This window comes from Phascolarctos cinereus, unplaced genomic scaffold, assembly GCF_003287225.1.
Source record: "Phascolarctos cinereus isolate Bilbo 61053 unplaced genomic scaffold, phaCin_HiC Scaffold_2;HRSCAF=192, whole genome shotgun sequence".
NCBI lineage: Eukaryota > Metazoa > Chordata > Mammalia > Diprotodontia > Phascolarctidae > Phascolarctos > Phascolarctos cinereus.
This window is the reverse complement of record NW_027555625.1, coordinates 382864535-382888595: the sequence shown is the minus strand read 5'-3', so window position 1 is coordinate 382888595 and position 24061 is coordinate 382864535. Positions and strand designations below refer to the sequence as shown.

At 43.3% G+C, this 24061-nt stretch overlaps 1 protein-coding gene and 1 long non-coding RNA gene across 6 annotated transcripts in view; both read right to left on the bottom strand.

Annotated features, from left to right (window-relative positions):
• Positions 1-11612, bottom strand: part of TCOF1 (treacle ribosome biogenesis factor 1) — an 87207-nt gene extending 75595 nt beyond the window's left edge. For 4 of the 5 annotated variants that reach the window (XM_020964231.2, XM_020964230.2, XM_020964228.2 and 1 more), the window contains exons 1-2: positions 11383-11612; positions 1017-1072 (exon numbers count right to left, since the gene is read on the bottom strand). In XM_020964231.2, the coding sequence (XP_020819890.1) occupies positions 1017-1072; positions 11383-11490 (164 nt within the window). In that variant the 5' untranslated portion in view covers positions 11491-11612. Of the gene's footprint in view, positions 1-1016; positions 1073-11382 lie in introns of those variants that run through there. The other variant, XM_078150520.1, reaches the window with a different exon arrangement.
• Positions 11613-11969: 357 nt separating this feature from the next.
• On the bottom strand, positions 11970-16515 carry LOC110192872 (uncharacterized). Its single transcript, XR_002320291.2, has 3 exons — positions 16171-16515; positions 15141-15264; positions 11970-12288 (listed from the first exon to the last, which is right to left on the bottom strand). It is a non-coding gene; the product is annotated as an uncharacterized LOC110192872 (long non-coding RNA).
• Between the last annotated feature and the right edge of the window lie 7546 nt (positions 16516-24061).

Sequence of the window (24061 nt, the reverse complement as noted above, 5' to 3'; positions counted from 1 at the left end):
GGCCAACTTCTCTATCCTACCCCTTCTTCTGTCTACTAGAAGCTTGACCTCCACACCTCTTCCTTTCTAACTTTGAATTTCTCCCTATCTACTGCTTCTTTTCCTGCTGCCTACAAATACACCTGGATTTCCCCCACCCTTAAAACTCTCACTTAACCTTGCCATCCCCACAAGCTATCTAGTCAAATTCCTAGAAAAAGCCAACTACATCCCCTTGCCTCTGTTGCTCCTCTTACTCCTTAACCATCTGCAACCTGGATTTCGACCTCATTCACTTGGAACTACTCTCTCCAGTCATCATCTTAAAAAATATTATTGATACCTTTTGCTTTTACATCCTCTATTTAAAAACACTATGAAGCAGGGAAAAAAAAAACAACATCTGAAGTTACTCATCTTGGTGGAAAGGTTTTTAAGACAGCATATGAGCTCCTTGAGGGTAGGGACTGTCTTTTGCCTCTTTTTGCATCCTTAGAACTCAGTATAGTGCCTGGCCAATAGTAAGCACTTAATCAATGTTGATTGATTGATTGAGCATGTAATCTAGGGTTAATGGCTCCTTCCCATAAATTCAAAGAGAACACAACCAAACCAATTTAAGACTCTTCTCACCGGAGTCAAGGGAGACCAGAGAGACAAAATTTCACAGAGAGCCCCTCTTTAATCACTTAAATGTGGAGTGTCCCTTCCCCATTCTTAGTAGGTCAACTCTCTGCAAAGCTAAGTTTGGGCTGACTGAAAGCCTCCTGGTTTATATTCATCCTCCCGCCTGACCCCACAGGCCGCACATTTACCCCCACCCTACCCTCTGTATTTCTATCCAACAGATACGTAAGCATATTTGCCCCTCTATGTTTTCCATGGGGACCCCTACAATCTATCAAGCACTAATCCCAAGCCATCCTACTCAGGGGGGTCATCCTAGGGTCTCCTGAGGTGGAACCCAGTATGCTCCAGATCTGATATCCTGCTATCTTCTCCCTAGCCCAAGCTGGGAGCCCCAAGTACAGACTTACTGTTGCCAGTGGGTATAGATGTCCAGAAGGGTCACTGACGGTGCTGGGAAAGTTTTCTGTGCAGAAACAGAAGAAAAAGGATTAACTGCACATAATCAGAAAGGGTACAACAGAAGCAGGGGGAAAAAAAAAGAAATGGATGCTTCCTTGGATTCACTACTGCTTTAGCACCTAAAGGAGAAAAGCAACCAACCTTTGAGCTAAAAAAAAAATGGTTTAGGTATTATTGTAACGTAAGATGAAAGGGTAAAATATCTTTAGGAAATGCCTATCCACACCCTTATAACTAATGCATCAAGCAGGGGATAGGACCTGATGAACTCTATAACTCCTTCCCACTTGAGGCCACCTGAAAAACAGCTATAAAAAAGGAGTAAGAATTGGATAAAATGGCTGGTCTTGGATGGATGTTAGCCTCTAAGGCTCTAAACGGTGATGACAGCCGATGCTAAAAAGAGCAGGATCTGCCACATAATAGGTGAGCAAGAAAGGAGACAGGGTCCATGGACCCTGCCCATCACCTGCCTGAAACCAAAGCAGGAGGAAGAGCCCAAGGGAAAACATTTTAAGATAACTCACGAGAGAAATAAAAACAAAAGCCTTAAAAGGATACATCCGATTTCATGTGAATCTCACAGAAACCCTGTGAAATAGGTCATGGGACCATTAAGCCTTGATCATTCCCTAATCAAAAAGCTAGTGAGTTGCAGAAGTGGAATTTGAACTCAAGTCTTCCTGACTCAAAGTCTAACCACTATACTGTTCTGCTTCTGACATCTTTGAGGTAAGAGGTGCCCAATAGTATGTCTAGAAAACCCTCTCCTTCCTATCAGTTCCAACCCTAAATGCTGAGAAGGACAACACTTGGCATAGGGACAGGAGAAGTGGAGCCTGGAGATTTACAGCCAATTTCCATTCCATTCCTGACTTTTCATGAGATAGCTCATTCTGGTTTCACTGGGTAAAGCAGAGCTCAAGTATCTAGTGACTGGGCACCAAGCCCCCACCCTACCCTCCACAAGCCCTCAATCCATCTCCCTACCAAGGACAGAAACATAAGAGAAAATGTGTAATCGACTTAGCTTACTTCTGGAGAAAATGAAGCCACGATGGTCTCTCTGGCTCACAGTTCACAGGCCCCAACTCTCACCAAGCATCATGAAGTCCCAGATGTCAGGTCCAGCCCTTCAAATACTTTTTGGCTATGTCCCAAGGACATCCAGAGTAAACAGAAGCCCAGACACAAGGGTGGGCCTTACAGTTTTCAGAACAGAAGCCAAATGAGGAATCCTGACTCTATCCCTAACAGTGTGATTTAGTGGATAATATTCTATACTTGGAGTAGCTGACTGAGTTCTGCCTTTGTGGAACCCTGGTCAAGTCACTTAACTTCTCCAGGCCTCAGTTTCCTCATTTGTAAAATAGGGACAATGCCCACAGTACTTACATCTTAAGGTTGTTGTCAGGTTCGATAGAGCAAAAATCTTAAAACCAAAACCTTAAATGTTAATTATTCTTAATCCAATTCCTTCACAGATCCTGTGAACTGAGGCTTACTTATGTCTAATACTCATTCACTTATTCTATTTTTTTTTCATTCACTTACTCTAAAAATAGCTGCTGTTCAGTCATTTTGGTCATGTTCTACTCTTTATGACCCCGTTTGGGAATTTCTTGGCAAAGATAACGGAGTGGTTTGCCATTTCCTTCTCCAGCTTAAAAACATCTATTAAGTACGAACTGTAAACAGGGCACTTTATTAGGTACCAGGGAAGACAGAACATTTAGGTAAGACAGCACAGGGCACTGGACTTGGAATCAGGAAGACCTGAGTACAAATCTCACCTCGGACACTGTCCAGTCATGTGATGATGGACAAGTCACAACAGTTCAGTGCTTTAGTTTCTCAAGTATCAAATGTGAGGGTTGGACTCAATGGAATCTAAGGTTCCCTTCAGCAATAGATCTATAAAATTCTATGATCCCTTGTCTTGAAGCAGTAATCCAATGAGGGGCAACAACACACAGTAATTGCACTTGCAAAGGTACAAATCAAAGTGAGATGTGAAATCCCAACAGTGCTGTTACCAAATGGAGACTTCAAACAGAGTGGGATTTCACAATTTAGAATTCTGCAAAGAAAGTTACTCTAACGACCATTTCCTCTGACCCAAAGATTCCACTACAGGGGTTCAGTGACAAAAGGAAAGGACTTACACAACAAAATGATGATAATGACACTTTTTTGCAGCAGCAAAGAGCTAGAAATAAAGCATATGCCCATTGATGAGGAATGGTCAAATGAGCCATGACAGCACAGCAAGAAACAATGACTGTGAGGAACACAGAGGAGCAGAGAAAGAAGCATGAACAGATGCAAAATTAGGTAAACAAAACCAGGAAAACAAAACACACAATAGCAACGAAAATAACAATCAACAGTGAATGTCCTTTTATCATAGTAAGACTATAATAACCAAGCTTGGCCCCAAAGAAGATAAATGACAAGACACTTCCCTTCCCCTAGAAAGAAGTAGAGACCATGGGTGTGGAATACGTAACAGTACCTGGCACACAAATGTTGACTAATACATCAGACTTTTATTGATATGTTGGTTAGGTTTATGGAACTTCTTTTCCCCTTCTTTTTTATTACAAAGGACAGCTCTCTGGGAGAGGTCAGAGAACAGATACAGCAGGAAATGCAGGTGATATAAAAATGAAAGATATCAAAAATTTATTTTAAAAAAAGAAGTGGGGGGGTGGAGCCAAGGTGGCAGCGTACAGGCAGCGACCCAGCTGAATCCTCCCAACATTCCCCTCCAAACAACTTTAAAATAACATCTTGAATCTAATTTTGGAGTGGGAGAGTCAACAGAAAGTCAGTGACAGGAGAGGTCTGTGACACTGGGGTGGGAGCCAGGCAGGAGTGCAGCAGAAGCAACAATGGTGGGCCTCCAAGACAGCCATGACAGCGGCAGCAGCTTGGGAGCTCTCGGCCCACAGCCAGTAAGGGAGCTGGAAAGTGAGATGTGAAATCCCAACAGCACTGTTACCAAACAAAGAATCAGGGAAGGTTGTGTATGTCGTACATGTGTATGTAGAACCCCAGTTCTACGTTCGGTAAAAGCACTGTTGGGATTTCACATCTCATTCTGATTTGTACTTCTGCGAGTACAAGTACTGTGTGTTGCCTCTCATCAGATTACTTCTCCAGGACATGGGGTCACAGAATTTTATAGATCTATTGCTGAAGGGAACCTTAGATTCCATTAAATCCAGCCCTCACGTTTGATAGACAAAATACACATACACACACACTGGTCAGAAAGAAATTAGAGGGGACCTTCTGCTGGCACTGGGTAATCTGCACTGATTGGCAAATCTACTGCCAGTTCTGAGTCATAGTTTTAGCACTAGCCTTTGCAGATGCATGGGAGCAGGGAACCTGGCCACAGGTCTGAAGTAGCACTAACACTTGTGCCTACAAGGGAGCAAGGCCCCTTCCCGGGTAGTGAAGACCAGAAGAGCAGTGACCACACCTCTCTCTGGATCACACCACCTCAGAAGCACCAAAAACTTGCAGGCTCCCAGAACTGGCTCCGAAAATAGCAGCATGAAAAAGCCTGAAGCTTGGGACAGTGCCTCCCTGCCCACAGGTAAGCAGAGCCCAACTTTAACAAAAAAAGAACTTGACCATAAAAAGCTACTAGCGTTATGGAAGACCAAGACACAAACTCAGAAGACAAAGGTGAAAAGTTACAAGCAAAGTTCCAAGGAAAGATGCTAATCGGACCCAAGCCCATCAAGAATTTCTGGAAGAGTTAAAGAGAGAAATAAGAGAGGTTCATGCTGGAAAATGCTCCACATCCAGGGAAAGAACTGTGGAGAGTGACTGCAGATCGAAGCAGACTCTTTGCTCTTTTTCTTTTCTTCTGTTTTCTTTTCTTTCTTCTTGTGGTTCCTCTTTTGGTTCTAATTCTTCTTTACAACATGACTAATGTGAGAATATGTTTAATAGGAACGTATATGTAGAGCCTCTATCAGATTGTGTGCTGTCTTGGGGAGGGAGGGAGGGAGGGAGAGAAAACTTAAAACTCAAAAGCTTATGGAAGGGATTGTTGAAAACTAAAATGAAATTAATTAATTAAAGAAAGAGATAAGAGAAGTAGAGGAAAAACTAGGAAGAGAAATGAGATTGATGCAAGAAAGTTATTTTAAAAAAGAATTAACAGCTTGGTAAAAGAGGCACCAAAAAAATTGAAGAAAAGAACTCCTAAAAAGCAGAACAGGCCAAATGGAAAAAGAGGTACAAAAACTCAGAGAAGAAAATAATTCCTTAAAAATTAGAATCAGGCAACTGGAAGCTAATGACTGCATAAAACATCAAGAGACAACAAAACAAAATCAAAAGAATGAATTAAAAATAGAAGAAAATGTAAAATAGCTCATCAGAAAAAAAACTAACCCGGAAAACAGACTGAGGAGAGTTAATTTAAAAATTACTGGACTACCTGAATGTCATGATCAAAAAAAGTCTAGCCATCATATTTCAAGAAATTATAAAATAAAACTGCTCCAATATCTTAGATCCAGAGGGTCAAATTGAAATTAAAAGAATCCAACAATCACTTCCTGAAAGAAATCCCAAAATGAAAACTCCCTGGAATATTATAGCCAAATTTCAGAGCTCCTGGGTCAAGGAGAAAATATTGCAAGCAGCCAAAGAGAAACAATTCAAATATTGTGAAGCCAAATCAGGCTCACACAAGATTTAGCAGCTTTCACCTTAAAGGAGCTGGGGGCTTAGAATATGATATTCTAGAAGGCAAAGGAGCTAGGATTACAACCCAGAATAACCTTTCCAGCAAATCTGAATATAATCCTTAAAGGAAAAAAAATTAATATTTAATGAAATACAGGATTTTAAAGCATTCCTATGAAAAGACTGGAGTTGAATGGAAAATTTGACATTCAAACACAAGAATCAAGAAAAACATAAAAAGACACGAAAGAGTAATCAAAAGGATTCTATAAAGCTAAACTGTTTACATTCCTATATGGGAAGATAATATGTGTAACTCCTAAAAACTTTATCGTTACTAGGGCATTGAGAAGGAGTCTATACAGAGGGCATGGGTATGAGTCACTTATGTTGGGATGATTTCCCAAAGGAAAAAAAAAGAGGTTAAGAAAGAGGGATGCACCGGAAAAGAGGGAAGGGAGAGGAAGAATGGGGAAACTTTTCTCACACAAAGAAGTTTTCACAGTAGAGGGGGAAATGGGTCGTGGGTGGCAGGCGATGCTTGAACCTCACTCATCAGAAGTGGTTCAAAGAGGGAAGACTGTATGTACACACTCAGCTGGGTATAGAAATCTCTTACTCAATGGGGAAATAGGAGAGTAAGGGGATAAGTGAGATGGTGGGGTGAAGTGATGATAAAAGAGAGGGCAAACATACTATTTGCTCTTTTTTTTCCTTTTGTTTTGTTTCCTCTTTCTGGTGGTTCCTCCTATTGGTTCTAATTCTTCCTTACAACATGACTGATGTGAAAATATGTTTAATAGGAATGTATATGTAGTACCAATATCAGATTGCACACCATCTTGGGGAGGGAGGCAGGAAAGGGGAGAAAAATTGAAAATCCAGAAGCGTATGGAAGAGATTGTTGAAAACTAAAAATAAATTACTAAAAAAAAGAGAGGGCAGATTAAGGGAGGCAGTGATCAGAAGGAAAACAGAATTTGGAGGATGTACAGGATAAACAGAAGAAAACAGAATGGAGGGAAATATAGTCAGCAATCACAATTGAATAAGGATGGAATGTTTGTTGTGTAGTTCAGTCATTTGAGGTTTTCTTGGCAAAGATAATGGAGTGGGTTTGCAATTTCCTTCTCCAGCTCATTTTACAGATGAGGAAACTAAGGCAAACATGGTTAAGTGACTTGCTCAGTGTCACACAGATAGTGTCTGAGGCCAGATTTGAACTTAGCAATATGAATCTTCTTGATTCCAAGCCCACTGCTCAATCCACTATGCTACCACAAACAGGTAGATAGCAGAAAGGATTAGAAATCAGAATTCAACAATATGTTGTTTATAAGAGACACATTTGAAAGTGAAAAACACACAGAATCAAAATAAAGGACTGGGGAAGAATTTATTATGCTTTAGCTGAAGTCAAAGAGGCAGGGGTAGCAATCATGATCTCAGACAAAGCAAAAGCAAAAATAGACCTAATTAAAAGAGATAATCAGAGAAACTATTTACTAAAGATTATGAAGTAATATCAAAAAATTTTACAGCAAGTTTCTCTGACAAAGGCCTCATTTCTCAAACACATAGGAAACTGAGTTAAATTTATAAAAATAAGAGCCATCCCCCAAGACAAATGTCAAAGGATATGAACACATAGTTTTCACAAGAAGAAATCACAGCTATAGTCATATAAAAAATGCTCCAAGTCATTATTGATGAGAGAAATGGAAATAAGAACAATTCTAAAGTACTACCTCACACCTATCAGAAATGACAAACACTGGAAGGGAAAATAGGTACACTAATAAAGTTGGTGGAGTTGTGAACTGGTCCAATCATTCTAGAGAACAATTTGGAACTATGCCCAAAGGTCTATAAAACTGTGCATACCCTTCGACCCAGCAAAACCATTACTATATCTGTACCCCAAAGAGATCAAAGGAAAAGGACTTATCTGTAGAAAACTATTTATAGCAGCCCTTTTTGCGGTGGCAAAAAATTAGAAATCAAAAGGATATTCATCAATTGGGGAATGGCTGAACAAGCTGTGGCACATGATTGTGATGGAGTACTATTGTGCTATATGAAATGACAACGGGAGTGCAGCTAGGTGGCGCAGTGGATAGAGCACCAGCCCTGAAGTCAGGAGGACCTGAGTTCAAATCAGGCCTTAGACCAAACACTTGACACTTACTAGCTGCGTGACCCCGGGCAAGTCACCTAACCCCAACTGCCAAAAAAAAAAAAATGACAACTGGATGGCTTCTGAAAAACACGGCAAGATCTATATGAACTGATACAAAGCGAATCAAGAAGAACCAGGAGATCATTGTGCACAGTAACAGCAACGTTGTAATCATGATCAACTGTGAAAGACCTGGCTACTCTGACCCATACAAAGATCCAAGACAATTCCAAAGGACTCATGATGAAAAAATGCTATCCACCTCCGGAGAGAGAAGTGATGAACTCTGAATGCAAACTGAAGTAGAATTTTCTCGCTTTTTTTTTGGCGACATGGCTAATATGGGTTGCATGATTTCACAATTGTAACTGACATCTTTTGCTTGCCTTCTCAGTAGGCAGGAAGGGGGTCGGAGGGAGGGAGAGAATTTGGAACCTGAAATTTAAAAAGAAAAGAATGTTAAAAATAAATAACAAATCTGATTCTTTTGTAAAGAATTGGGCTTTAAGAATGGGTAACAATAACAAGGATAATGTATGAAGTGCCCACTATATGCTAAGGGATGAAGACAGGAAAAAAAGTAACAACAATCCACGCACTGAATCTAATGGGGAAAGAGGGGGTGCAACAGGCAAACAACTATGCACGAACAAGTTCTCTACAGGACAAACTGGAGGCAATCCACTGGTGGGGAGTGCTCACATTACGGGGCACTGGAAGCAAGATTTTAGCTGAGGCATGAAGTAACCCAGAAAAGTCAGGAGGTAGCAAGAAAGAGGTGGAGCATTCCAGGCACAGGCAACAGCTAAGGAAAATGCAACTAACTGGGAGAAGGAATGTCTTGTGTGAAGAATGGGAAGGAGACCTATGTCCCTGGGTTGCAGTGTAGACTAAGATATAAGAAGACTGTAAAGGTCAGAGAGGGCCAGTCATGAAGGGCTTCAAACAGCAATCAGAGGAATTGATATTTGATCCTGGACGTCATAGGGAGCCCCTGGAGTTTACTGAATAGGAGGGATGATGAGCAGCTGAGTAAGAATTCGACAGTTAAAGAGGAGAAAAAGAAGAGAGTTTAGGGTATCTGAGGCCTAGGGAACTGGCATCCCATTCAAACAGAGCAGTAGTGCAAGTAAGCAGTGAAGGAACAGGAGGTACATGGGCATTTAAAGAAAGAAAAAAGAGGGTTGTATCATGTACCATGTACTTCCCTAGGCCCAAGGGATATGAAGAGACAGAGAGAGAGAGACAGAGAGAGAGAGAGAGAGAGAGAGAGAGAGAGAGACAGGGAGGGGGAGAGAGAGAGACAGAGAGAGAGAGAGAGAGACAGAGAGAGAGGGAGGGAGAGAGGGAGAGAGGGAGAGAGGGAGAGAGAGAGAGAGAGAGAGAGAGAGAGAGAGAGAGAGAGAGAGAGAGAGAGAGAGAGAGAGAGAGAGAGAGACGGAGGAGAGGGGGAGAGAGAGAGAGAGAGACGGAGAGAGAGAGAGAGAGGGAGAGAGAGACGGAGAGAGAGAGAGGGAGAGAGAGAGACAGAGACAGAGGGAGGGAGAGGGGGAGAGAGAAAGAGAGAGAGAGAGAGGAGAGAGAGAGAGAGAGAGAGAGAGAGAGAGAGAGAGAGAGAGAGAGAGAGAGAGAGGAAACTGTCCTTCCCCTCAAGGAGTTTACTTTTTTTTTTTGGTGGGATACAATATATACAAAAGTAAGTGCAGAATAGGTAGAGTAAATACAAAGTAACTGGGGGCAGTGAGGGAGGAGAAGCCCTAAGGAAATGGGCAGAAAGGGAAAGGGGTGGGGGGGGGGGCGCGCCTAACTGGAAAGTTGTCACCAAGGAATGAAATTCAGGATGAAGTCCACTACTAATAAGGGATCCGGACAGCATGGAGTGGTAGGTAGCATAATGGACATAAGGGTCAGGAAGAACTGGGCACAGTCCCATGTCTTGACAGCTTGGGGGATCATGGGGCATATCACAACTTCTATGAACCTTGATTTCCCCATCTGTGAAATGGAACTAATACCTGTAATACCCACCTCACGGGGTTTCAAAGATCAAATAAGACAGTGCCTGTAAAGTACTTTGTGAAAAGATCTGGTTCTCCGTTCCACATCTTTGTCTGGAACTCAGTTCTCTACTCTCTAGGATTAGACTAGGAAGTCTCTACCAATGTCATTTCCGGCTAAGACAACCAGAAAGAATATGATTCCACAGTCTTAGAAACCTGCAGAGGGGGAATGAGGAAGCACAAAGGAAAGGGGCCCTTGGTTAACTACAGAAGCCTTTCAGTCTAAACCTTCCTTTTATGGTATGAGGTGACAGCCCAAGAGAGGAAGTCTCATCAAGATCACACTTTCAAGCAATTTACCCCAGACTAGAACTAAATCCCAGGACTCCATGGGATAAAACCCAAGATCACTGCAATGCATATTTTGGAAACAACCTCACCAGAGAAAATCCTTCCCTTGCAACACTTTTCTGCTTTCAGAAATAGAAGGGAGTTCGGAACACAGTCTCTTTGTCATAGATTCTGACTAGGAGAGCCCTAGAAGGTAATCTAATCTAATCCCTTCCATTTTACAGGTGAGGAAACTGATATTCAAAAAAGTTAAGCAACTTACCCATGGTCAGACAGTAAGTAGGAAACAGTGATTTGATTTGAACCCAGGTGTTTCTGGCTCCCAGTGCATGGCATTATTCACTTTGCCACGATGCCTCTCAGTGGGTAATGCTACAAGGATGTCCTAACTTAGGCCTCCTGAAAGGAAGAACTACAGCCACCCAGAGACCTGCCGTCCTAGCAAAGTGAGCCAGAGAGCTCCGTAGGAAGAGACAACGTTCAAGGTCTCCCCTCCCAAGACCTGGAGTGATCTAGCAACACGTGTCGGCTCCAGAAACATAGCCAACGCCTGCTGCCATCTCAAGTGGACACAAGCTTCCTGTCTTCCCCCATGCACACCCAGGGTGCGGACCCCACTATCAGCTGCTGTGATGCAAGGGCTCAGATCGGGGCTTATCCCATACATGTTGGGCAAGCTGCAATCCCCAGCCAATTCTTCAGGAGGACTTTCCCCTTCCTCCTCACCCAGGCCATCCACCTGTCTGCTTCCAGGACGTCCCTCTGGCACCTTCTGCTTAGCGAGTCATCCCACCGTATTTGAAAACATGCTATCAAGTATTTCTCCAAGGGCTGAGGCCGCAAGTCATGCGGGAGGAACCGAGCAAAGAGGACTGCAAGGCATAGGAGGGCATCACGGTTCGGGGGGATACACGCGTGTGACAGGCAAACCCTGGGTCGGCCTGCAGGACAACGCGCTCGAGCTCCCACCTTCTCACAAGCCTCTCCTGGGAGCGCCGCTGGGCACGGCGGGGGTCAGCACCGGACGGGGGTCTCTTCCCCGCCCCCTCCCTTCCCTTCTCCCTCCCTCACCTGGGCGCTCTGCAGCTTCACCTCCCGCGCCGCCCTCACGTAGCCAGCCTGCACCAGATGGTGGTGGATGAGCGGGAGCAGCTCCCGCCGCTTCTGGGCTTCAGTCATGTCTGCCGAGGCTGGACAGCAGCGGGGACGCCGGGCCCGGGACGCACGAGGACGGCAGGGCCGGCACAGGCAGGCTCCCGCAGGCTCGCGCGCACAACTTTTCCGGCTCGGCCCGGCCCCTCCGCCCTTAGACCTCACTCTACTACTTCCGACTTCCCGAGAGTCTTATCGCGGCCCCGGGCTCTGCTGGGAAATGTAGTTTCTCTCGAGGCCCCGAGCTGCGGCTCGGAGCGTTCTACCCGCTAGAGGGAAATGGGGGCGGGGGGCGGTTCCGGGCAGGGGCCGGGGACTGACAGTGGCCGCGACTCTCTACGTAGAACGTCAGACTTTTCTAGAGAAATAGACTGCAAGCTCCTTGAGGGCAGACTGTCTTTTGCCTTTTTGTGTATCCCTGTTGCTTAGCACAGTGACTGGCACTTAAGAGTTGCTTAATAAATATTTATTGATTGATTGGCACCTACTAGGTGTTTAATAAAATATTGATTGAAAACAAGTTTTTATTGACATCTCTGGTTTTTTACATTATCATAGTTGCCCAAAGTATCCTTCTTCCAGCCAGAGAGCTATTCCCTATAACAAACAGTATTTTTTAAGAGGAAAAAAACCACACAACTGATCCATATATTGTAAAAGTCAGAAAATATGCAGAGCTCCCACCTCCATGAAGGGTTAGTTGGGGGGGGGGCCCTCTTCAGTCTTCATTCTGAGTCCTGCTGGATCTCTATAATTGTGTTGCTTTTGATCCAGATATGTGCTAGGGCAGGCAGTGCTGATGTGTTTTCTTCCTTTTTTTTTATTCTGTTATAAAGAGTATAAGAGGTAGATGGTGTGAAAACAAAACATACTAATTAAATTATTTTTTTAAAAGGATGGGGATTTCCATTTGAGGAGGGGAGAGAACATGGATGGGCCCTTCCTTGGACCTTATTCCCACCCACCCACCCAGGAAGCAGATGATAGGTATGTTTGAAAGTAGAATGTGATATCTGGAAAGGGTTAGTGCTGAATCAGCACAGACACAGACATCATGGGATAGAGCTAGGGTTCTTAAAACTTGGATCCTGAACTTCAAAAATATATATATTTTGATAACTAATTAAATATAATTTTTGTAAGCTTATTAAAACTTAAAATCGTGCTAAAGTTTCCCAGAGAAGGTGGGATTTTTTTTGGGACTTAAAGGAAGCCAGGGAAGTCAATAGGTGGAGTTAAGGAAGCAGAACCTTCCAGGGATGGGGGACAGCCAAAGAAAAAGGCCAGAAAAGAGAGATGGAGTGTCTTTTTTGGGGGGGGCTAGGCAATGGGGTTTAAGTGACTTGCCCAGGGTCACACAGCTATTAAGTGTTTTGTGTCTGAGGTTGGATTTGAACTCAGGTCCTCCTGAATCCAGGACCCGTGCTCTATCCACTGTGCCACCTAGCTGCCCCTGGAGTGTCTTTTGTAGAGCACTCAGGGCCAGTATTGTCAGATTGAAGAGTATGTATTGTGTCAGTGGGACAAGACTGAAAGGTAGTGATGCAATTTGGGATTGCTGGGAACCCAAAAATGTCAGGGTGCAGGACTGGTCTCCCTGGAATGAATTCACACATTCAAACCTTCTTTCAGTCAAGGGGCAGTTTATTGTGATGCCAACAGTAGTAAGATTCCTAGTGAATCCACACCTTAATGGAAGAGAGACTGATACATAGATACATACATACATACATACACACATAGACACACACACACACACACACACACATATATATTCAAAAAAGGGACAGTGAAAAGATCTAGATGGGATTAATTAAATTAAGGTAAATAGTCTGGGGTGGTCCAAGTGAAATACTGAAAGAAATAAAGTAGTCCTGGGGTGGGCCAAGAGCTACTTGTGAAAGGATTGTCAAGTATCTAGGTAGGCTAGGGTGGGCCAGAAGCCTGTGATCTGGGCTCCTGAAAAGTGTGGGAAAATTCAGGGACTGGGCTGCTTTCAAAGACATGGTCTTTTCCTTCTAAGAATCCAGGTCCCATCACCCCATCATTCCCCTCTCAAACAAATAGGACACAAAATATTTTGGGGTAAGGGGCGACGGTCTTGGCTTCTGGAAGTGCTTCCTGCTGGCAAGGGATGGAGAGCTGTCCCTGCCTTGAGAGGGTTTTAGGGAGGAGGTTGACTAGAATTGAGCATAGGCTGCATCCAGGGGACAATAGGTGGACATGGGCTAGTACCCACCATTTGCTGCCAATGAATGGCCCATAGTCTGGAAGACAAAAATCTGACAACCAAGTTCAATATGTAGGGCCCACATACAGAGAGAATTAAAAGTGATGTCAGAATGGGGGAAAAGAAAGAAAGAAAGAAAGAAGGAAAGAAAGAAAGAAAGAAAGAAAGACAGACAGACAGAAAGAAAGAAAGAAAGAAAGAAAGAAAGAAAGAAAGATAGAAAGAAAGAAAGACAGAAAGACAGAAAGACAGAAAGAAAGAAAGAAAGAAAGAAAGAAAGAAAGAAAGAAAGAAAGAAGGAAAGAAAGAAAAAACCCTGTCAGTATCATTTACGTGTGACTTAACAGGGTTATCTCATCTTGTTACTGTCTGAAAAGTTTTCACTGTGATTCCAGTTCCTTTAGGAGGATCTGATGCTGCTGGAATTAACTACACTTTTGCAGGTAGAAGTTTTCCACCTCTGGGTTCAATAGTTACACAAATGAATTTGCTTATAAGAGACTGATTTTCACTCCAATTATAACAAAAGACTTGGAAGAATCCTTAAGTAATGACTAGGCCAAATACTCTTTTTTCTATAAGTTACCTCCCTCTAAGAAAATTGATTGCACTGCAATTCTCTTCTCCAAACCAAACTGAAGATATTTCTGATTTAATTTCAGTAATTAATAGCAATACCCAATTACTAAGTTATTTAGTTATAGAAAGGAATATAATTTTCGGCTGAATAGCTCAGATCTGGAACACATTTTATTATCCTAGCTTTGGTCTATGGGATAATAATTCAGATAACTATGCCAGCAGGCAGATGACAAGCCCAAGTACCAATTTAGCCAATTGTTTGGGATATGGAATGACTACACAGTCGAATCAAAACAGCAAGATACATCCTTTGATTGTGCTCAAATCTTTTACTGATCGTTTGCTCTGATTATAGAACTTTGCTATAAAAGCACAAAAGACAAAGCACGGACAAGATTATCACACACACAACCCAGTATCAATTACACCTCATAGCCAGACTCAGGAATAGCCAGGTGGATAACTTTGCTTTTCAAAGGAACACAGTGGGGAGACTGAGGCAAAAGGATCCCATGAGGCCAGAAGAGAAGGGGGGATCTGGTAGGTACAGGTGTGGGGGCTGATGAGTCCCTCCATGAAGGAGGACCCCGGGGTATAGAGGGAGTAAGCCTCAGGAAACCAAAAGAACCTGCAGTTTCTCAATTCCCTAGCATCCTAAAGATTTGAGAGAATTGAGCATACGCTTCCAGAGAGAGCATCCCCTATGTGGTGGAAGGTGTGCCTGAGTCCACAGATTTGGACCACTCAACCCAAATGGAGCCTGAGAGGATCAGGCTCGGAAAGCACCTTCAGGCCTTCCTAAGTGCTTGGAGAGTGTCCCCTAACTGCAGAGTGAAAAAGAGGTAGAGAGAGGAGGCTTCCTTACCTTCCGGTCTTGACTGGAGGAGGGCTTGAGGAGGTCAGGCAATTCCTCATAACATGTTCACCAAAATATGATGTGGTTTGGGGTTGCTGGAAACCTTGAGGTGTCAGGGTACAGCAGAGTCCATCTGGAAAGAATTCAAGCACTCAAATGGTCTTCCAGTTAAAGTGGCAAGGTGGGCTGGGGTGAGCCAAATGCTTTGGATGAGACACTAGTGATCTGAGCTGCTGAAATGTGTGGGAAAATTCAGGGACTGGGTTGCTTTCAAAGACATGGTCTTTTTCTTTTAGGGGTCCAGGTCCCATTATCCCATTATTAGGAGGGGGAAATGTTATGAAAGGTTTTGAATGTCAGACTTAGCATTTTGTCTTTGATCCTGGAAGCTGTAGGGAGCCATTGAATTAAATACAAAGTTTTGGTTTTGCATTTAAAACTCTTCATAACCTGTCCAGTCTCCTTACACTGTATTCCCTGCACTCCAGCCACACTGGACTGTTTGCTGTCTCTCTATCTCCCATCGTCTTGCCTTTGCACTGCTTAATCCCTGTGTCTAGAATGCTTTCCTCCCTCCTCTCTAACTCTTACTTTGTCTAGCTTCTTTCAAGATTCAACTCATCTCACCTTCTGTAGGAGGCCTTCTCCATCTCATCATCTGCTAGAGTTTTCTTCTCAGATTATATTCCATCTACTTGGGATGTATCTTTCATTTACCTATTTATCTTCATGTAGTCTCCCCCATTATGGGCAGCTAGATGGCACAGTGAGAGTCCTGGGCCTGGAGTCAGAAAGACTCATTTTCATGAATTCAAATCCAATCTCAGACACTTACTAGCTGTGTGACCCTGGGAAATTCATTTAACCCTGTTTGCCTCAGTTTCCTTATCTGTAAAATGAGCTGGAGAAGGAAACGGCAAACCACTCCAGTATCTTTGCTAAGAAAACCCCAAATGGAATCATGAAGAGTCAGGCATGACTGAACAATAATAACAACGTGAAGCCCCAGAGGATTTTGATGTACAGATTAGTACCTTACCCCAACCTGGTTCCATTTGAGCTTGACACTGCTGCAGGAGAGGAATAAGACATTTTGATGTAGTACACAGAGCACTGGATTTAGGGTTTAGGTTTAGCTGTGTTGCTTGAACTCTTCCCAAGCCTTGCTTTCTCAGCTCCTTAGCGTGGCCAATTCCTTGTGACATGGAGACAGCACTGAATGCGGAGTCAGAGGACTTGGATTTGCATGCTGATTCTTCTGTATGAAATCTGTGTGACTTTGGGCAAATCACTTCATCCACTCTTCATTTGCAACGGGAAGGGGTTGGAATAGGTGACCTCTTAGATCCCTTCCAGCTCTGAATCTATGACATTTTTGTAAATGTGGGAGTCATCCCTTCCACAGGACCACAGTTTTATGGAGAAGGGCAGCCAATGCTTCATGTGTCTTGTGAGGGGGAGGAGAGGTCAGGCCAGAATAGTTGACTCAGATTGCAGCAATGTGTAAACCTCCTAGTGATGCTCTGACCTCAAGCTATTCCAATGCCTCCCCTTCCAATATGTGTGAACAGGAAGTCAATACTCCACGTCTTAAATCCTTCAGTCCTGTACATGCGCATATGGGCTTTGCCATTGTCCTTGTTCAGTCATTTCAATTGTGTCTGACTGAATACAGGACTGGTTTGCTATTTCCTTCATCAGCTCATTTTACAGATAAAGAAACTGAGGCAAAAAAAAACAGCGTTAACTGACTTGCTCAAGGTTCTCCGCATTCTGTAGTTCACGAGCTCCCATTAGTTTATTTATCTTTAATATTCAGCCAATAGATATGATTATCTCAAACTAAAGATGTTTACTGAAATGAAAGGGAAAGAAGAAAATAGCATTAATCAGTTGCTTACTATGTGCCAGGCACTATGCTAAGCACTTCACAAATCTTATCTCATTTGATCCTCACAACAACCCTGGGAGGTAGGTGTTATTATTGTCCCCACAGTACAGTTGAGGAAAAATGGCAGATAGAAGTTAAGTGACTTACCCAGAGTCACACAGCTAGTGTCTGAGGATGGATTTAAACTCAGGTCTTCCTTACTCCAGGCCTAGCGTTCTATCCATTGTGATACGCATTTGCCTCTGAAATAGCCTACTATGTATAGTAGTAAAAAAACCCCCAAAACCAAACCACATTCCCACAATGAACCTTGGTTGCACTTGCTCGTAAATATACATAGCATCAATAGGAAAAGTAGGTACTCCTAAAACTATAGCCCACGAGTCCCCAGTGAAGAGATCTAGAGGTTTTGGGGCGCTGGGAACCTCTAGATCACGGTACCGAGCCCTGGCTGAAAGAATTCAACTCAAATCTTCCAGCCAGAGGAGAAGTTTGTTAGTGATAAAACACATAGGCCAGGTGACGCCTGTAAGGGCGAGCAGGCATGAGAAGGTCTCAGCTGTTTGGGCTTGAGATTCTCCACCCTTGATGAGGGCCAGGGGAGATCTCATACACTAAAATGACTCTGGGTAAAGGGTGTGGATGAGAATTCTGACTGGAAAGTCTGAGAGATTGAGTAGACAATGGGAATAGATAATGAAATCAAAAAGGTAGGGCTAAGGCTTTCAAAAGGAGATAAGGGGATAAGGATCCTCTTTGGGACTAGGGGCAAGACCTCAGCTTGGGCCACACCCCATCACCCACCACTGGGCTTACCATTAATAGCTCACCAGTAGGCAGGCACAGGTATTTCAAAGCAGAGACATTCACTATGATAGAATAGTAACAATAGTAACCACAAAATATGGCCAAGGCATCCCATGCCTCCGGTAGTGCTGGACCCCAATATGCTTTCTCTTCTTGTGGAGTCTTTGTGCTGTTCTGCTGGGTGAGTGTCTTAATGGATGTTGCATGGGGTTCAGTATTCTAAGGAACAATACAAGGAAGGGCAGAGCACCAAAAGACAGAACACAGTATGAGACAGGACCGTAGAGAGAAAATAAAGTTAGTCTGCTTTGTTGAAGGGAAATACTTACAATCAGAGGGGCCGGTAAGAGAGAATAAAAACAGGTTTTATCCCTCTAGGATCCCCAGCAGAAGGAGGCACTGAAACTGGTAAAGTCCAATGGGTTTTTACAATGTTCTCATCTGAATCCAGCAAGGCCAAGCACGGGGGAGTGAGAAAGGAGTAGGGAGCCTGGATCTGGTGTTCGGTTCTAGTTTTGGGAACTGGTGCTGATTTATGCTGGTGATGAGGTCTAGAGGTTTAGGGGTGATGGGACCCCAAAATCATGACATGCGGGTCCTGCCCCGACCCAAGCCTTCTTTCAGCCAAAGACAAAGTTTATTAAAGATCCGCCATATTAGCCAGACTCTTAAGGAATCTGAGCACCTATGAGCTGTTGGCTGGATTGTAAAAATCTGAGCACCTTAATGGAGACAAGGTGGACCTCATATATAGAAAGACAGCAGGAGGGAACTAGGAGTGGCCAAGTAGTCTGCAGGACTGTGAGGTAATAGAACACCAGGTACTGCACCTGATGGCCAAGGGAGAAAGGAGCCTAGATAGGATTAATGGTGGGAAGTGGCCTGGGGCATTGGGAGGTAAGACAATGGAGGGCTAAACTAGGTTAAAGGTAACTGAGAATTGGGAGATTGGGTCTAGCCACAATGAAAGGCCAGTTGATGGGATTATGGCCTCAGGGGAATGCCTGAGACCTCCTTGATCAAGTGGGAGAATTCAAGGAGAATCCCTTAGACAAAAGAGACCCAAATTCTTTTTGGGGTAAGGGGCAAAGGTCTCGGCTTGGGCAGTACCCCTTCCCTGGGGGCAACACCTGAGGAATTGGTGGCTAACCTGTAAGGCTTAACTTTGGTGGTTTGCTTAGGGTATTTAAGCCTAGAGAGGATAGTTGGCACAGTGGATAGAGCCCCAGGCTTGGAGTCAGAAACACCTGAATTCAAATCCAGCCTCAGATACTTACTAGCTACATGACCTGGGGCAAGTCACTTAACCCTGTTTGCCTCATTTTCCTTATCTGTAAAATGAGCTGGAGAAGGCAATGGCAAACCAGTATCTTAGCCAAGAAAACCCCAAATGGGTTCACAAAGAGTCAGACACAAACAGAAATGAGTAAACAACAAGAAGTAGCTTCTTTAATTAGTAGGGTGGGTAATCTACTGAGGTCCTTACAAGCTGCCTCCAGCCCCTGCTAACTGAATGAAACTTATCTCACCTACCAGATGTCATTTAGAGAAGCCTGTAGCTGGTGCCTAATGGGGTTGGGATCTAGGCCCCAGAAAGGAAAAACCCTGGACTTTCCCATATGGCCAAATCTCTGGTGTTCCCCTGAGGCTATAATCCCGTCAACTGGCCTTTCATTGTGACTACACCCAATCTCCCCTCCAGTGTCTTACCTCCCAATGGCCCTGGCCATTAATCCTAGCTAGGCTCCATTGTCCAGGTCCCAGGATTTCTGTTCACCCCAGTTTACTGGCCACTCCCATCCAGATCTCCTTAGGCCCCTCCTCCTGTCACCCCAAAGTACTTGGCCACTCCTAGATCCCTCCCACAGGCTTTCTGTATATAAGGTCCACCTTATCTCCATTAAGAGGCTCAGATTCCTAAAATCTAGCCACTGCTGAGATTCTTATAATCTAGTCACTGCTTACTAATGTTCAGACTACTTAAGAGTCTGCCCAATATGATGGATGTTCTAACAAACCTTGTCTTTGGCTGAAAGAAGTTTTGGGTCAAATTCTTTCAGGCAGGATACACGTATTGTGATTTTGGGGTCCCAGGACCTCTGAACCCCTAAACCACATCAGAGCCCACCCTCTTCTTCTTCTTCTTCTTTTAGGCAATCAGGGTTAAATGACTTGCCCAGGGTCACACAGCTAGTAAGTTTCAAGTGTCTAAGGCCTGATTAGAATTCAGGTCCTCCTGACTCCAGGGCCGGAGCTCTATCTACTGCACCACCCCTAGCGGCCCCTAGGTGCCCACCTTCTCAAAGAGCCAGATGCATAGAAGAGTTATGAATTTGTAATTCCAGTCCCAAAGTCCATTGGTATGGCACTCTGTCCTTATTGACGGAGATGAATGTTTTACTCTTTGTGAGGGGAGGGCGAATTGGAGAGGGTAGGCTTCAATTTTTTTCAGATCTTCTTCAAGCTTTGAATTGCTTTGGGTCCTACAGTCATTTTGGGTGCTGAAGGAAAAGACTCTGGGAAGACATGAGAGAAGCTGGCAGTCTCCATCATGTCTCTACCCCCAGCTTGCTACACTAGAAATTGAGGGAACTTCCCCTTGGGGGAGATCCAGGACTCTCTCTCAGTTGAGCTCAATTATCTTGCTTCCAATGGAAGAACTCTTTCACGATGTATTGTCTGGTATATTTTTCTCCTACAAATACCTTCTCTGATTTCTGTTTTGCTATGATTTGGGTAAATAGGTTTTCTTTGATAATTGCCATGTGTGTTCATTGTAGAACTGGTATTAAGAGGGAAAGAAGTCAAGCCTCAGATCTAAAGCTTGGGGTCTTGGTTCCCCCCAGTGTTGAAATAGTGATTAAAAAATTAGGTTGAACCTGAAAATATCATCCTCTAAACTAACAATATTTAAGGGAGCAGATAGATATACCTTAGCCTGGTACCTTTTCTCTTTGAGGACAGCAGAGTAGCTTTAACCCCAGCTTTCTGCTTCCCCTCCTGGAAGGAATTAAGTCTTCCCTTGAAAGAGGGTGAAGGGTGGGGAGAAAAGGTTAGAGATGTCTATTCTGCCTCCTTTTGAGCCACACAATGGCACCCCTATACTATATGTGGGGGACAAGCCCTCACAATACGTGGGCCTCACCTACAAGCCCATCTGGGAATAGCTGTTTTATCTAATCATTCCATTTGCATAAGTGGAGACAAGAGAATAAATCCAGAATGGTTTTCCTGGTCTGAATGTTCCTGATCTCTGATGACATTACAGATTGTATGTATCCTATTCCTAGAAGAGTGTATCCTATTCTAGGAGGCTGTGTGCCTTGGGACTCTTCCTGTGGCATTGATCCAGGAGGTTTGCAGCTGTGGGTCATCCATCCAATGGGGCTCCATGAGGGGCTCCTCTCCATTGCTAGACTCGACCTCCAGAGCTAGTTTTTTCCTGAGGACAAGAAAGGGCAGAGCACCAAAAGACAGAACGGTATGAGACAGGAGTTAGAGAGAAAATAAAGTTAAGCCAGCTTTATTGAAAGAGAAATACTTACTGTCAGAGGAGCCAGGAAGAGAAAATGAAAACCTAGCAATAGTCAGCTATCTTTTCTGCTGCCAAAGGTCTCCTTCCTTGAAACTGCTTTCTCCAGTCATCTTGACCTTTGTCTTGTCACTGGACTTTGATGACTGGAGGAGTGAGGCTGTCAACTTTGCACAGCTCTGCCTCACCTATGTCCAATTCATTAGCAAGTCAAAATATCCCTCTCGTGATATCATTGGTCTTCTTCTAGAATGAAGGAACAATAACAACAACAACTTTCTACCTCTGATCCTGTGTGTATGCATGTGTGTGTGTGTGTGTGTGTGTGTGTCTTTCCTGCTGGGTGAGCGTCTCTGCTGGAAGATCCCATGGCCAATTGTGAGTGTGTGTGTGTGTGTGTGTGTGTGTGTGTGTGTGTGTGTACGTGCGATTGGAGAACCCTCTTTGTGTGTGTGTGTGTGTGTGTGTGTGTGTGTGTGTGTGTGTGTGCACGCATGATTGGAGAACCCTCTTTTTCTCCTCCTCCCTCCCATAGAGGCTAAGGGTTCACACTCTACAAGTCATTTTACCAGTCAGTCACTCCACTGGCCTCAGAGTTAGCAGGTTTATCTTTTAAGGGCTACCAGGGGTATGTTCAAACTTTAGATAGCCAGTGTTCAATCAGAACAGAGAGTTCAATCAAAGAGAACTCCTTAAAGCTTATAAAAAGATAACAGGATATAGGCTTATCTCTAGTCTCCATTTTAACACATTAATACTTTGCCTCTTCTCATCTGTCTCTGTCTTTCTGTGGTTATAGCACGCAGGCTGAGGAGAATCTTCCTCTCTTCCCTTATACTTCTTGGCTGATTAAAGATCTCAGGTAATGTGTCCTTAGGCACTGTCCTTGGTCCTGTGATATTTAACATTTTTATAAATGACTTGGATAAAGTCATGAACAGCATGCTTATGAAATCTGCATATTTAAAAATTACAAAGCAGGGTTTTTTTGCACAAAGCTGGGAGGCATAACTAGCATTAAGATGTCCAGGAGGAAGGGAACAAGCATTTATTAAGTGCATACTATGGGTCAGGTACTTTATCAATGTTATGCTATTTGATCTTCACAACAACCCTGGGAGGGAGTTGCTATTATTATTCCTATTTTACGGTTGAGGAAACTGAGGCAGACAGAAGTTCAGTGACTTGCCTAGGGTCATATGGCTAATAAGTATCTAAGGTCAAACTTGAATTCCGGTCATCCTGACTCCAGACCCAGTGCCATCTGGCAGTATAGGATCTTGTTGTTTAGTTCATCCTTTGTTTTCCATCACTAGGAGGACTTGTATATGAACTGGATTTAAGTATAAAGATCTAAAGAGATCCTAACATGGGAAAATTGGGACATTAGTGCACCATCGGTGGATTCTGGAGAGCAATGTGGAACTGTGCCCAAAGGGCAACCAAAATCTACATACCCTTTGATCCAGCAATAGCACTTCTAGGTCAGCATCCCAAAGACATCATAAAAAAGGGGAAAAGACCTACATGTATAAAAATATGTATAGGAGCTCTTTTTCTGGTGGCAAAAATTGAAAATGGAGGGGATGCCCATCAATTGGGGAATGGTACGTGTGGTTTATGAATGTAATGGAATGCTATTGTACAATAAGAAATGATGAACAGCAGATTTCAGAAAAACCTCGAAAGACTCGTATGAACTGATGTGAAGTGAAATGAACAGAACCAGGAAAACACTGTACACATTAACGGTAACATTGTACAATGATCAGCTACGAACAGCATAGCTTTTCTCAGCAATACAATGATCCAAGACAATTTACAAAGGACTCATGATGGAAGATGCTGTCCACAACCAGAGAAAGAACTGATGGACTCTGAATGCAGATCGAAGCATGCTATTTTCACTTACTTTATTTTTTTTGTGTTTTTTTTTCCTTTTGGCCTCTTTCTTCTTTTATAACCGTGACTGATAAGTTTTACATGATTGCACATATATAACCTATATCAAACTGCTTACCATTTTAAGATGGGAGGGGAGGGAGTGAGAGAGAAAAATTTGGAACTCAAAATCTTGTAAAAACAAATGTTAAAAATTGCTTTTACATATAATTGGGGAAAATTAAATAATATTAAAAACAGGCATAAAAATTATAAAAAGAAAAAGAAAAAATAAAGAGATACTAAATGTCTAATATATTTGGGCTGAATCTAAAAAGAAAACTTCAACAGGGATAAATGTAAAGTCTTCGTCTTGAGCTCAGAAAAATCAACTTCACAAGTCCAAGATTAAGTGGGATTGATGTTTTCCTCTGAAAAATATCTGGGGGCCTCATTGGACCAGAAGCGTCATTTGGTAGCCAAAAAAACTCATTTGACCTTGTGCTCTATTAAAAGGTTAAAGCATCCAGAATGATGGAGTTGATAGGCCCATTCTAGTTTGATTTTGCTCTGCTGAAACCACATCTGGAGTACTGTGTTCATTTCTGGGCACTATATTTTAGAAGGGCATCCAGAGAAGGGTGATCAGGGTAGCAAAGAGCTTTAAACTATGACATGGTTGAAAAAAAAGAAAAAAGACGGCCTGGGGGATAGGGGAATGGAACTCATGATATCCATCTTCATATACCAAAAGCTCTGTCTTTGGAAGAGAGAGTAAATGTGTTCCACTTGGCCTCACAGGACAAAACCAAGAGCAAA